This window comes from Calidris pugnax, unplaced genomic scaffold, assembly GCF_001431845.1.
Source record: "Calidris pugnax isolate Ruff unplaced genomic scaffold, ASM143184v1 scaffold54, whole genome shotgun sequence".
Classification (NCBI taxonomy): Eukaryota; Metazoa; Chordata; class Aves; order Charadriiformes; family Scolopacidae; genus Calidris; species Calidris pugnax.
In genome coordinates, this window is record NW_015090864.1 from 5,721,195 (window position 1) to 5,737,378 (window position 16,184).

The 16,184-nt window shown below is 40.2% G+C and overlaps 1 protein-coding gene across 1 annotated transcript in view; it reads right to left on the minus strand.

The window, feature by feature from the left end:
- Positions 1-16,184, minus strand: part of XYLB (xylulokinase homolog (H. influenzae)) — an 81,308-nt gene that overhangs the window by 6,531 nt on the left and 58,593 nt on the right. The window contains exons 16-18 of the mRNA XM_014944888.1: positions 7,973-8,031; positions 4,069-4,156; positions 1,698-1,792 (exon numbers count right to left, since the gene is read on the minus strand). Of these exons, the coding sequence (XP_014800374.1) occupies positions 1,698-1,792; positions 4,069-4,156; positions 7,973-8,031 (242 nt within the window). The remainder of the gene's footprint in view (positions 1-1,697; positions 1,793-4,068; positions 4,157-7,972; positions 8,032-16,184) is intronic.

Genomic DNA, 16,184 nt, shown 5'->3' on the forward strand with positions numbered 1-16,184 from the left:
CTACTGGGGCAATAATTCACTGCTGTACATCATTTAAAACCAATAAAAAGATGTGCTATGAGAGCCAGGTCTAACCAAGCGGAAAAGGAGAAGAAAAGTATCGAGAGGGAGATAATTAACTCTTTTAGCTTCCAGGCCATTTTATGCAGCCAGTAAAATAGAAAGAGGTAAATGAATTCCCTGCTGATCTCTCCAGTTGGGTCGGCTTGGCCCCTGCAGGGGTACAAGGTGCTTGCTGCTCTTGCAAGGCCCCCGTGAGTGACAGCAGCATTCCCTGCCCTTGAGTTTTATAGCTGAAGCAGCACCGGGGGGGTCAAAAGCAGGTCTCTGAGCACTCTCCACCTCCACACCAGCAGCTTTTCAGCAGACAGCATTTTTGGGGGGTACAGGGCAGCGACCTGAGGTTGAATCAGACACGGAGGATCTGCTCCCGCGGTGTATTCCCTGCAGAAGGCTTCGGCTGCAACTCACACACGACAGAGGCCATTGCTGTTAATTATTTTATCTTTTAAAATGAGGGGGGAAGGTTGAGTAAATGAGATCAGATCAATCAAGTTTAAATTATTCAATGTCTTAATATTTCTGAAGGGGACTTCTATTCGATTACTGAGCTCCTCCATCTCAGTTAATAATTAAATAATATGCTGGCAGGCACAATGCAGCATGATCATTTCTATTATTACTCATGATGATATCTGGTGCTCCACTACACATGTAGCTGGGAGTTAGTAGTTTTGGCAGATCATTAATTTCCCAGTTTAAATAAAAGCTTTAAAACCTTGTTGCCTGTAGTTAGGGCACATCCAAATCTCATAAATGGAGAGAGTAAGGCTGTGTTGATGTAAAAGAAGTTTTGGCGTGGCCGAAGACAAAGTTCATCTTTGGTTTTTTAAACTTGTGTTCTCTAGGAACCTTGCTATATCATATTGTTTATTTATTACTGGACATTGTATTTCAGAAGCTGTTGCAAACTAAGGCCTTTTGCACTTGATAGTGAGGTGAAGAGTTGCACTGGAGAGCCTGAGACAACAATTCCTTCCTCCGTTTTGCAGGGGCTGGAACCACATAGTTAGCAAGAATGACTATTTCTTTTGCTCTATCTATGTGGCCTCATAAAGCATAAGCTTCATCTTCAAAAATGCTGAAATTCCCAGGATGGGCATGGTATCAAAGACCTAAGCCTAATGAATTCTCACAGTTGGCACGCTTTCCAACTGGGAGCTCAAAGTGAAGACATACAATTGCTGACCACTGTTTAAGATCAGACAGGAAGGATCTGGGGACGTGTTTTCCAAGAGACCAGACAGCACTGTAACCACATCTTTTCCATGCTGCTTGCTGCAAACAAGTTAAGACTATTTTATCAATATTATCAACTACATCTTGACTGACCTGTCAACCTATTTTATAACTTTTTTTCTGTCCCTTAAGGAATAGGTTTTGCTCTCTGATCACACCCAGTTGATGGGGGGCAGGGGAGGGAAGGAATCTCTCTCATAGAACTGAATAACTGGATGGAGCAATCACTCAGATTATCGCATCACAAAAATCAAATCTCAAAAACAAATTAATCTTCTCAAAAAGAACTGTGTAACAAAATGTCTCTTAAATTAATCTATTTTACTAGAAGAATTCGTAACCACATTTTGAAGCAAACAGGAAATTAAAAGAAAAATGGTATTCCCAAGTTTGCTTACCTCCTCAGCCCCAGTTGTTGGTGTAACAGCCAATCTAGGCTCTGGTGCTAATTTCACGACATCAGCCAAGGACACATTCGTCTCAGCTACGAGCCCTGCAATGAGAATCACAAGCCTGATCAATGCAAAAAGCACAATGAGGGATGTGCCTTGACTCCCTGGCAAATTAATACGTTATATTGATCTTCCCTGGTCAGGTCAGCATTCAGGATTGAAGGATAAATGGCAGAAGATCTTACATTCCAATGCGTGAGCCCGGGAAGTGAAGACTCTGTGATTGAGTTTTTGCCAATCACTCAATTCGTACCCTGGAGAATAGGTAAGCAGCAGAAATGCTATTCAACAATATCAGTAATTATTTATGGCTACAACAGTACAGTAAACAGCAACGAAAATATGTGGAAGCAAGGGATTCAAGGAAAAAACGTGACTAAACAAAGAAGGAAGAGAAAATGAAAACACTGACAAGAAATCATGCTACCAATTGTTAAATATATCTATATATAAGGAAGCAAAATCAGCAAAAACATCATTTTGCTTTGCAAGTGAATCACAGCATTTCAGGAGTTCCTTGTTCCACCTGTGAAGAATACCAGGCTAACTGCTGAACACCCTACTTGTAGATGTACACTGTAATATTATTAAGGAGCCCTTGCCATCGATATTTCATTTATATTAGCAAGTGTTCACTTTCACTCAATTCCTTTGCCTGGCCAAGAGTGAGTCAGCTGAAAGCATCAATCAAAAATGCCACTTAGAAACACAGCAAGCCCCTGGGGCTGGGCTGGCAGAGTACCTGAGATAAGGAGTCCCTCCATCAGCATGGCATCTGAAATCTTCACTCAAACGCTCTGTCAACCAAGCCTCAAGATCTCATATGCCAAACTGGCAGAGGGAATACACACCTTCCATACACACAAAATATTTGCATGAACTTTAATGATGGCTCCACATTTCACACGCATTCATGGACAAAGAATTTGCCTGCAGCATTAGGTTCTGGGAAGCTTCTGGTGGCTTCTGAAGCAGTAGGCAAAGTTTGAGCACAGACAAAAACAGTTTGGAAACTTGGCCCCCAAGGTGGAAAAATAGTCCCATCCTGGCTTCAGACATACTGATAATCACAGAATCACATGGGGTTGGAAGGGACCTCTGGAGATCATCTAGTCCAACCCTCCAGGCTAACAGTACTGTTTACATTGTCCTGCAAAAGCGTACTTTGCCTGACAGAACCCTTGTGTCTTTTCTGGAAATAAAGAGGAGAGCATGCTCTGCGAGTTAAACACATTGACAAGTTTTGGCTGCGCAATTTTCTGTGCTGTTTTCAAATGCAAGAGAGCATGCAGCCTTCAGATGCTATAATGTGACAGCAGAATTTGCTTCTAAAATTAAAACTTGGATGATTTCCTCTGATGGCTGATGTTATCTTCTCTATGCTTGTTGCAATCCCATGGTCTTACATGAACTTGTAGAGAACCTATCCAACATCCAAATATTATGCTTCTAATCAGAAAAGCTGAGACTAACAAAAGTTGGCCTAAATAAGGATTTCAGAATTTGATACACATTCCTTGATTTGTTTAGTTTTAAGATATTAGAAATTGTTTTAAAATACATTAATAAAATTTCCTGCCTGGGATTCAACTTTTAAATGTCTGATGGCCCACCCTTAACGTATACCTACATGCATTAATAGACATAAGTTAATTAACACTTTAAATCTGGGACTTGAACTGTTACATTACAGTGAATGATTTAGTACAGCAAGTAAAATGACTGGTCAACCTAAGAGTATCCCAAGATTTATGCTTTTACAAGAGAAAGTGCATACTCGAGCATGGAGCCCAGGACACCTTACATATCCTTCATCTTTATGTTTAAAAGCTGGAAGATATAGATTTAATAATATTTACTTAGACAACAGTATCCCGTTGTCCCCTCCCTCTTTGATCTTCTCTGCTAGGATTGATCTTTTGTTTGGTCTGATCATTTCAGCAATCCAGTTTACAGCCTGGCCACAAACTGGCTGTACCAACACCTTCAGCTGGCTGTATTCCTCCAAGAGCAACACATGGAGGTGGCAGCTCAACACATTAAGGCCCTAGACCTTTCCCTGCCCATTATCAACAGTTTCCAGGCCCTATCCCTTGGTTGAGAAGCAACCACCAGACTTGAATTATAATGTAAATGTTATTCTTGGTCCTGAGCCAACCGCACCAAGAGTGAAAAACCCGCTTTGACCTGAGTGACCTTCCAGTCAGATCCACCCAGCTGAATTCTCCCCCCTCATTTTCAGTAATGTTAATCCCAAGTACTAACCAACTGAAATTAAATGCCCAGACCGCTCAGAAGTATCTCCTTACAGTCTCACCGTGAATTGCTCTGTAAGCACTTCCTAAGCAAGCGGAGTTGGCGGTATCGATAGTGTACACCGGTGCGTTGAACACATCAGACAGGACCTGGGAAGGATCAAAGCATCAGTTACGCACGTCCATGAAAGACAAGGGATAAGCAATCCCCTATCACTGCTTTGGAAAACAAATAACTACTGTACACCCCAGCCAAGCATTTGGGGACCCATGGAAAGAAGCACCACAGGCAACAATGAGTCTTGAACTTGTCACAAAACAGGGCATTGGTAAATCTGAGCTGGAGATGCAACTGCAGCCAGGAAACGAAGTCCCATTTCTCACCAGATCTCTTTATCACAAGCTCAGAGGAGTCTGGGTTCAAGTATCGTCTCCCTCATTAGTCCATGCCAAAGGCTTACATCAGGGACCCACAACTGCTGCCTGTTCGTGTTTATGGCTGAGCCAAGAGGGAAGGAAGGAGAGAGGAACCAGTCATGGCTCCTCAGTTCTCAACTGTGATAAAACAGAAGGTTCAGCAGTATGAAGGCCTGCTAAACCTGTCTTCTTCAGCTCCACCATTCCCATCATATTAGGGTTAGCAGGAAGAATGACACAGGAGCTAGTTACACAGTCTCTACATTTACCAGGAATTTTCTTGTATTTGAAGGATCCTTAGCTATGAAGATAGACCAAGACATTTCTCAGCTTGGCTTGAGCAATACAAATAAAATTTTACCAGCAAAGAGTTTGTTACAGTATCCAACGGATACTAAAGTTATTTGACCACACATCATTCTGCATTGAAAATCAACACCAGGCATATCACATTGACTGAGTACATGTGCTCTTCCCCACAGTGTAGGTTTAGGAAAACAGATACAAAAGACTAAAAATGAAGACATATTTGGATAGGGACATGGGAGGTTCAATAACTCTTTTCCAAAAACATTATCAACAAACTCTTTCCATTTTGGTTTCATCATCTCTAGGATTGCAGCTGCCCCTTGGGCTGAGCAACGCAAGAAGCAGGTAACAATTCAGATTTAACTTGTGCTAGTTTTATTACTTTTGCCAAAGGGAACAGCGTATCACCTTATTTACAATACAATCAAGTCTAAAATAAGGCCACAGTGTCCAAGAATCCAAATAATTTGATTTGGATTAGTGATCTGCAACCTCGATCCAGGAATTTACAGCCCTACTGATTATGGGCCCACAAGCTTCATAAAAGATGACTAAGAAATTCAATCCACATATGCTATGGAAAAAAAAAAAAAAAGAAAAAGTGACACTTCTAAAGGATTTTGCCTCTTTCTCTGAAAGTTTGCGGGGAGTCTTCAAATCAAAACCTTTGAAAATCACCAATTTTCATAACTTTAAACAAAAGTGGCTAGTTGCTAATTAGAATCCAATGAAAGCCTGAGCTTATACACTTAAAGCACTCTCTTCTGGTGTGACAGCCGAGTCAGTATTGCCTAACTTCACTTGCAAGCAAGCGCTGAGCAATGCATGAGCGTCAATGCTAGAGGACAAATGGAAAATTAATCATGGTATCTATTAAAAAGCCCTCTGGAAATGATAAGGTGACAGAGTGCTGGTTCCACTGCCCATCCTGCCAGCCAATACTACCGTATTGTTCCAGCACGTTCCCCATCTGCTTCTTCATCTCCTCTGTAATAGGCATTTCTTGTCTTAAGCTTGAATTGTACAATTCCTTCAGACAACGAGCTCTGGTCTTTTTTTTCCTTTTTCATCTCTGCAGAGCCTTATACATCCATTACAATGTAGCTCTAGTCTATACTGAATGCTAGTAAGTGCTGTAATACTACAAATAATAACTACCTTTTGTGCCACATGATTATAAAATTAAAATTATTCAAAGTTCATATACTTAGTAAGTCATCTGAAACCGTGGGCTCTCTCATGAATAATTTTAAAAGAAGCTGTTTGAGGTTTTACTGTTAAAAATATTTCACCGTTTCATGTGGTCATTAATCAAGCACCACATATGTTATAAAAAGCTTCCCAGAACTGCAGAGAAAGCTGCCCAACTATATTTTTTTAACAGATTTTCCTAAGTTGCCTCCTTTGCGGTGTAAAACATGGGAGTTACTGAACGTTGATTAATTAAATGATAGTCTTTTGTAGCCCTGGAACAAATTATCCAAAATCGACCATGATAAGGATGGAAGCTGTTATTCTTCAATGCATCTGATATGGTTTCTGAGGTTTGGATTAAATTAAAAAGGAGGATCCAATTAACCAGTGATTGAATTAAGTGGATGACACTGTATTGATCATATTATTTTAAGACACTTCTAATGAGTTTTAAAAGCAGTTGTATTGTTACACATTAGGAGCAAGCACCACAGCCACCGCTCCCCCTTCTCCACAATTTTTCAGCTGTGTATGTTGCAGAATTACATGTTATAAGAACATTCAGTTCTCTGTCTTCATTCCACAGCAAGGAAATCCTCCTGGCACCTAAACTGGAAATACTGCTTTAAAAACAAGCTCACTTATTAATCCAATCTCTCTCCTGACATATTCTTAGTAGAATTACTCCAGTAGGGACCAATGTTTTAAGCAATTAACCTATCAGTTAATTTTCCAACGTCAAGTTCCTAAGCAAAATAACTGAAGCAGAAGAAGATAATTGACATCTGCAGGCAAAACATGCCAAATTTGTTGTGTCCCAATCAGCTGCACAACCAATGGCTATACAAACATGTGGTTTAGAGAGAGAGAACTTTTAGCTTTTAGCTCTTCAACCTCCATTTATTCCAGCTCAGGTTTCGCAGAGCAGATGAGCTTCCTTTCATGTGATTGCAATTGTTGAAGAGTATGGTGCAGAGTTGAAGCTGGCCTCTAGACTCTCTCTAGAGTATGGAAAGGGACTGGAATCTCCAGAAAGCAATTCACCCTGCGTTGACTAACTTCAGTGCCAGGACTTAGCCCAGGACAGGTGCCTTTTGGTGTAAACATCTAGCTCTAGGCTCAGTGTCTGCACCTCTGTTAAAGGGGAGCTTGTCAAGGCAGTCAGCGGATCACAGAAAGCTCTTTGGCTCACCTGGAGGGAGACATCTACATTTGGTGAGTTAAAATGCCATCTGGTTTCCTTTGCACTGTAACTGACTGGGTCTCCCCTGACTATTACAGGATTGACAGATCGTAGACAGACATCACATCGCAGATGACTGGATTCAGGCAAGATGAATCCCAACCCAGATGTCTAGTTCTGGGATAGCAAAAGCCAGGTGAGAGGCCTCTCACCACTTGTGAGCAAGTTTTTGCCATATCTCAGTGGGCAGAAAGAGAGAGGATGCAAGACTTGGTTCTCAGGATGACAGATGAAGGATCTTAACCAGGGCTGGATTGGGTTCTCAAGGTGGGAAGAGAGAGGACAGACCATATAGAAGTGTAGCCTCCCCGCAATATGTGACACAATGCTAATAACTAATAGAAACTCAGAACAACAAGGGCAGGTTTGAGGGGTTGTTTGGGGTTTTTTGTTTGGTTGGGGTGGATTTGAGTGTTCAGCACCACCAAAATCCCCCTCTAGTTTAAAGACACAGCACAACTTTGATCTGAACTACAGAAATCTCAGGTTTCTTATCAAGTCTCGTCTTGACTTCTTTGCCGATTGATTTGATGTAAGTGATGAGACCTGGAAACCACCAGTGCTTCAGATACACATTCATAAAACTAGTCGAGTGTAAAAAAATCCTTTAAAGTTCAATACAAAATTAGCATTGGGCTAAAGGTTTCCACACTAAACTTGAAGAAAATCCCCAAAGACCTGCAGCAAATTCAAAATCCCATATCCACACTCTCCTGTGCAGCTGCAGTGATTTGGATTCAGCACAAAATAAAAATGCAGATGTAACTGCAAGTTCAGTTTAAAGGATTTAATTGTCCACTTACCTGCAAGATCTTTTTATTGTGGGATGCACCACCAGTAGCCAAAATCCTTGTTCTGGACACTGCAATGCAACACAACATATAGGTGAGACTGAGAGTGCATATTGTCAGGATTTGCACTATTGAACCAAGCAATGAGAACAAGGAGGTGGAAATCAGATGTTCTGGGCTCTCTCTCTATACCTCTAATTTACCTTCTGTAAAAAAAGGAGATAAGACTAATTACCCACCTTTCAAGACACATTAGAACACTTCCTTAGAAGAGGCAAAATAAATATTGCAGATCTATTATAGTGCTATCAAAGTCAGGGAGATTTGCAAAAGAGATTTACAGTAAGAAAGGCAGAGTGTTACTAAACTACAGCTCTGGTTTGAGGTCAGATTGGTTTGGCTCATAGCTGTATATATACAAAGTGACAGGTAACCTTTAAAAATCAGCAGTATTTTCCAAACTTATCTCCTCCTGAAGTTCACAGTCAGAGTTCACTGAGACCTGGGCAATCCCCGTATGCTTGAATGACAAGGAAGTGTGTCAAAAGGTAATTAGACATGGTCTAAGTCACTTCAGTAAAATAAAAAAAAAAACTACTCTGAATCCTCATCAAACCCAAACCCACAGTTTTGAGGGTGTTAAAAAAAATCATCCTACATCCTTTAATCCTTAATGTCTGTCCTGTGCCTCATCATTTATTGTGTGCATGGTCCTCTGGAGCATGGCATGCAACAAGCCATACATCTATCCATAACCACAATTCAGCAAGGTATTACGAATGTGAGTAGTCCAAATGATCTCACTGAAATTCTTCAAAGGCTTAAACCAAAATAAACACATAAATACTTTGATATTGTATTAAAAAAATCTAAAAAATTACCCTGATTTACGACAATAATAAGCTATACCATCACGTATACCCTCCCAAAAGGAGAATTTTATTGTGGCTATTGCTTTGTTATCTTAACCTCCTTTTTAATAAAAGCTAAAGATAATTTATTTCTCACAAGGCAAAGTTGGTCAACTTACACTGATGCCCTAAATAACTTATTGTCATTTATCCTTTCAAGTATCTTAATGACAAAAGCCCTGGAGACAGAATTAGAACTAAGGAGAAGATGCAGCTCACCATGCAATTTCTAGACAAACAGCTAGGTGCTCAGGTGGAGTCTAAGACCCAGACAAAGCATTGCATGGGGGACCCTATTTTACTGATAAATTTAATTTTATTTTCCTCTTTGGAGGATATTCAGTGATGCACAAATTGGGTTTTAAAAGCCATTAGGATCTCTGTCAATGTCAGTAAACAAATAAAACAAACAGCAGAGTGATTCCTCAGGGAAAACAAGTTTCAATTATACCAACACAGAGTGACAGATCCCTGCCAAGATTATCACAACAACATAACAGCACAGAAACCAGTGAAAAATAACTAGTAAGCCTCTGTTCCTGGAAACCAAACCCAACTCCAAATGATTTGCCTAGTAGTCACAATTCTGTCTTGCTAAACCTCGTCGCAAATATAAATTCTTGCAGAAGTACCACATCCAACACGAAAACACCACATTTCAGAGACAGTCAGCAAGACAGAGTGAGAAACAAACACGTTTGTTACACTTCACGGCTGCTAAAACCGAAGAATAAGGCATCTTTGCTCCCCACTGCCACTGGGAAGGGGCTTGACAAACCGCTGGGCTCTCCCCATCAGGAAAGGACGGTGGACGATGCAGAAGGGGTAAAGCCAAAGAGCACCTGTGAAAGCTGCAAATGGATCTTAGCTCAGGTGCTTCTTGCACTTCCATCTGCGCGCCAGCTCTCTGTCTTAGGGCTTCTGCTCCACATCTTTCCATGTTTCTGAGCTCTGTCAGTACATACTACTCTGCTCTCCCTGGCACCCTAACTGATCGGCCAGGTAGGGATGATTCGTGCCTTCGAGGTGACCCCAGTGCCCCTGTAACATTTTTGCCTCAGGAATCAAGGACCAGACAGGAGACTTACTCCTCTCTGGGTCAGACAATTCAGGTTTTGGCTACATTATCAATTTATGTCACAATCATAATTCAGGATGCTTTATATGAATAAATTACCCTAAGAGAAGTAGGGGTGAATTTACAGTGCATTCACTATTCAACACAAACCTCTCATGAGTACGCATTTACCCTACAATCAGTTGAGTTGGATATCAAGTGAAGAGAGCAAAAAAATCTCAAGTCTAAAAACGTTTAACACCCTAGTTATCAGCACACCCATCTTAATCCAGACTAATTCTTTCATAGCAAAATACTAAGAATTATTTCAGTATAGAGTTAGCCTACTCAATAAAAGAAATGAACTTAGTTTACACTGTGAATTTTCTAATGTTGGTTGAACATCTCAAGTTCTAAATTGGATCAGCTCATGAGTATGAACCCACACAGATACACAGTAAAAAAACCCCATAAACCCAGGCTGAAGCTACACGAAGGTCAAAGCCATTCATTCTCCTCCACTTCAAATAATTAAGATGGCTTGCTTCTCCAAAACATGCCCCAGCAGGTAACAGCCCAGTGAACCTCAGCCATCACTGTCTGACAACACAACCTACACAACCTGACCCGCTGTCCTGGTGGGACTGATCCATCCAGGCCACGTGGAAGAGTGATCTTCGGTGAACCCGGTGGGCTGCATTTCCAGCAGCAGCTCTGTGTACGGCCAGAGCAGAGACAGCAGCTTCCCCACCTGAGCTCTTCTTACAGATGAGGAGTGGGTCCCAAAAGAACTTGTTGAAATTGCTGAATTTTAGATTTACCTCTTATTTCCATCTCTCTCCAGAGAGCAAGGAAAATGCATCGATCACTGATTTCAGGGATTGTCTTTTTAATGCCAATATTGTGTGCTTTGCTGAACAGTGGACATTTGCTCTGAGATGTGTAATTTGATATATCTTATAAATAAAGCAAGCCAGCCCATCATTTATGTATACAGGGCATTAACAGAGACATCGTTCATTCATCACTAGCGGTGCTCTCACTCAGCCAGCTGTGTTTGAATCTGTCAGAAGCTACCATCTATCCCCTACGGCAGTGCACAGAAAGGACTTAAATACACTGTTACTAAAAAAAAAAAAAAAAAAAAAAAAAAAAAAAAAACAAAAACAAAAAAAAAAAAAAAACCACCCAGGCTTCTTTACTTTGCCACTTGCTCTTGGGTAACAGCCTGACCTGTTAAAAAGGTACACCACAGGAGGTATGCGAAGTGTATTTAACCCCAGGGATGTTTCCTGAATTGTTCACAGCAAACAGTGGAGCTGGCTGAGCTCCTGAACTTAAAAAAAAAACAACAACAACTGTAGCAAACATAATTCATGAATTCAATTCTCTGACAGTCAAGAGAATCAGATTTAAAAGTCTTTTAATTAAAAGCTCCCTGCATAGTACCTAACCAACCAGTTTATTTCCTTCCTATTTAAAAATTAATGATTTTTTAGAGAGCCAATACAGAATTTTAACCCAACTAGGAAGCGTTTGCAGCTGCACATGGCATGGTGACGTCCTGCAATATGCAAATCTACAGTTTTATTATCTGCTGTGGAACGTGTCCGATTTAACAAAATTTAAAATAATTGCCACTGGACAGGACGATGAGGAAGACCCAAGTGAAGAAGGTCACTTGCCCAGGAAGACTGAGCATTAGGCACTTTCCCACACGAGGCTGAGGAGTCAGCCCGCTCTGTGTATGTTGCTACTCACACAGCAACCCCCTTTCTGCCTTTCACAGAGACCCAGCAAGAAGGGAGTGACATTAAAGTTCACCTCCTGGCTCTTGTTTTCAGCCAAAATATTGCTTTCACTGAAAGGCACATGGGGGGGTTAAGGTGGGGAGGTGGATGAGTGTGGAATCCATCACTGAGAAGAGAGAGAAATCACTGTTATTTCTGTTCAGCCACTGCCAGTGGTCCCAAAAAGACCGAAGTCCTGCATCACTGTGTATTTACAAACACAGAACCGATGCCTTCCCAGAAAATCAAGCAGTTTAAGCAGATTAAGACAAAAAGCAGAGAGGAAAACAAAGATTTTAGAAAATGCAGATTCAAAGAGCGTTGGCCAAGTGGATTCAGCAAGTGAGATGGTGGAACCAGTAACACAGGCTGAGTCTCCCCCGAGCAGTCCGACATCCCCTCTAATGATCTTGGCACATAACCGTAGCTATTAAGAAAAATAATCACATAAGCAAACTCTCATCAATCAGAAGGTTAGGGCTGGTAATTAGCACCAAAAGTCTGCTGCCGCCGCATCGTTTGTGCGAGGAGAGCGGAGGCAGCAGTTCAGCCCCCTGTCCCACCAGGAGCAGGGTCAGATCAGACGGCTCACGGGTGCGGATGCTGGAATCGATGGGATGGCTCCTGACCTCGGGGCTCGTGGATCTGGCTGTATTTCAACTGGACTGTAACAATCTGCCTGCCTCAGTCCAGAATTTTGCTGGCTCACGCGCCGCAAAGCCCAAAAGGCGAATTTGAACTTCCATTTTGAGGCCAAAAAACTCTTCAGCTTCTAAATCGAAATTTCCAGCGCTACACACGGCCCCGGCTCGTGCCCCAAACTCCAGGCACTCGCTGACTTTCACAACTCCTAAAAGACATTTCCAAGGCTTCATCCAAACAACTTCATAATGTCTTTCTCATCACAACTGAATCCATAAATAAAACAGAACAATAGAACATGCATTCAAAAAGCAGCTGATTATGCACATGAACCCACGCCAGCTATAAGCATGATTGCGAATAACTGCAATTTACAATTTGCAAGCAACAAGAAAAGTATCAGCCCCTCCTTTATCTCTCTGATTAACTCCAAACACTATAATTTCAAAAAAAGTATTTTCTAGCTTTTCATTCAAGAAAAACAAAGCAAAAATATATGATTATTTTGTCCCATTTATAAAACTAATGTTCCAAAATCATCCTCCTTGCATATTAATGCTTCCAAAATTCATGCTAATCTTTCTTATTCATATAAAGACTGCAGAATAAAACTCCCACTATGGTAAAAGGTTTCTCTTGTCTATAGCCTTTTAAATATGAAAATGTACAAGGCACTGAGTGCCCTTTTTGTCCCTGTGAGTTCTAGGACTGGGTCCAAAGGCACTTGCTTCCATACCTCATTGCGCTGCAGCCCTTCTGACATCTCCAAGTATTTCATAACAGAGCAAAGAAAGACTGCCACAAACCAGCCTTCAGCATAGTAGACAATATCTACCTGATTGAGGCAGCTGTAAACTGGAATGCATTCTTTTTTTATTCTTTTCCTTTTTCTTTTTTTTAATTTAGGCCAATACACCTGGCCAAGTGAATAAATTACAAGCTTGAAGCCAAATATTCAAACAAATTCAGCCACCTTTACAATTCTAAAAACAATACAGTAATTCAGAAAAGCTGTTCACCAAAACTGTATTTTAAAAGTGCTTCTGACTTTCACTTTGAAGCGTCAGCTAATTTATTACAGAGAAAAGCTATATTTGCCACATAGGTTGACTGTTTTCTTATTTATAAGCAAAGATTTTTTCATATTTCACAATATTTTAATGTCATTAAGGGTTTCAATTGCTCAAATGTAGAAATTTTACAGAGATAGAATTTTTGAAAATCCTTTCTAACAGAAACAGAATTTCAGAAATTTTACAGACGTAGAATTTGTTCTTATTTTTTTAAATGGAGTGCCTGGGGAAGGGAAATAACTTTTAAGGATAGAATTGGTCATCAGCCTTTAAGGCTACAGCTACTATCACACCAGCTTTAACTCAACAAGGGAAAAAAGCCTCGAATTTCTCAGCAGCAAGGACAAGTATGGCTTATATTCTCCACATTCATGCTACTTATAGAGATAAAGTCTCTACAGTGATGTAGTGGAGAACAAGCATGATTCTTCTTGCTCACACTGCTGTAAGGCAAAAATAATACCACTAACATGAGTAGATGCTCAGGCACCTAAGTAAAACAGAGTAGGACCAGTATCTGTCGTCATGACTCGTATGCTACTGGTAGTCCAGGTCACCTTACAGTCTCAAACAACTTCTAATAGCAGAAATTGTTCTTCACCGTGATGCCAAATTTAGCTTTCCTAAGACCTTGCTTCAATAAAGACAAAACTTTGTATTTCACAACCTGAAACTTAAAGGCACTAGATCACGTAACTCTGAAAATCCACTTCAGATAAGAATTTAAAATTTAATGTTGACTCAAAGCCTTCCCCTTTTTCATGGATTTCAGAAAAAATAAACATAGAAAAACATGCACATAAATTCTCTCTTAACAGCACCTTAAATTATTGCCGATCACCCAAAACCACACACAAACTAAGATGTACTACAGGAAACAAAATCTGCTCAAGATACAACCCCACTGACAATTCAGCTTCATTGACTTTAGAGTTATACAGCACAGAAAACTTTGGTACATGAACGACTTATTTGGGAACAAGCAGATCAATAGTCATAACACTGTTATAACATATACATTGACACGCTCACAATGAGACCTCTGAAACATTTGCACTTCTTGTAGAAATACTGCAGAGCTGCAATTGCTTATCAATTCGCTGTGATTTTTTTTTTTTCTTTGAGCTGCAGATCTGTATTTGACAGAATATTTTGATGAAGCCTGGGATAAATTCCAATGGTAATGTATTAAAAAAAAAAAAATAAATCCACAACTCAGCACTGGAGTTTACAGCAGGGGGAAAAAAAAAGGCAGCAGATTCAGACCAAATGTTTTTGTAGATATAGGCTGAATATGTTGGAAAAATATTTCTCTGAAAGCTTTTAAGGAAAGAGATGGAAGACAAATTAGAAGGACCAATTAAAATCTGTTTGGTCAAGACTGAAAATGTATTTGGGGAAAAGTCCTCTCCTGAAGACATTAATTACTAGAAATAATTTAATAAACCCTTGCTGTTTCTAACTTCTGTAAATGTTTGGTTCCGATTTAATTCCTTAAAGAAAAAATAAGTAATACATTTCATGAATTACTAAGGGAAAATGAGTTCATGTACCAATGGAACTGGCTTATGCCAAGTTTAATTTTTTATTTTTTTGGCAACTCAAAGTTTTCCTCTTTTGATACCCAAAATTTGGATCTGGTAAGAACCATGAAACTTAAAAACAGCGTGCATTGGTGAAAAATACTAATTGTCACAAAAACTATTCAGCAGTTGTCCAAACATCTGTAAAGTAGTCAAGGCTCCAATTAAAGGCTTAACACAACAAAGCACAACCTGCTTTGATTTACTCCATGATGCCACAATTATTCATGGACTCTTGGCAACATCTCTCTCTTCACCTTCCACTTCGGAATTCCTGTCATTCGGCAAAAAAACGTGCAACCTGGAACCAATGTGATAAATCAACCAATTCTCAAAAAATATTCTGAAGCGGGTGGTACCAGACTGAAAACAAAACCTAGAGGAGACCCAAACTGAGCATCTGAAATCTAGCCGTGGCATTCAGCTATTTAATAACCTACCTACAGAGCTCCAAAAATGCAGCGGACCATCTGCTTTAACGAGACCACACCACTTCACAGTGATCCCACCATCCAGCCCAGGTCTGTATTCACTGAACTACAGGAATCTGAACAAGACACAAAACCTCAGCTGACGGACTCAAAGCGACAATTTACTGAGTCTACTAGCTGTTTTCCTGCTTAACACCTTTAAAGTTAAATAGTTCCACTTTCCCCATAATTTAGATTTTTTTTCTTTAAACTTCTAGTCACTTGATCTTTGTGGCTTTAGCCTTCCAGTTAAAACATTACTAAAGAATTGGGTTTCCCCTTTACGTGTTGGCACTTATAGACCACAATTAAATTCCATCCTGTCTCTCTTTTTGATAAGCTAAGGATATTAAGTTTAGTACTCATTAAAAGGCATCATTTAAAGACCACAAACCACTGATGCTTAGTGCTGCTGGTATACTACCAGTGCCTAGCAGAAATATCTTCGCCACTGAAACCACGATCAAAAAAGAGCAGAGTTGGCAAGAGCAATAAAAACTAGAAGTATCTGATACTGCATACTTTCAGTTTGCCAACAAATCCAAATATTTAGTAGGAAAGTGCCAGTTTCTAAAAACTCCTGATAAATAACAGAGAACCTTGTGCTAGAAAACTGACCAGCTTCTTGGGAGAACGTTCTGGCTTTGAAGGTCCATAGGTTCAACAGACATGTGCCCTGCAGAGTCCTGTGGTAGGAG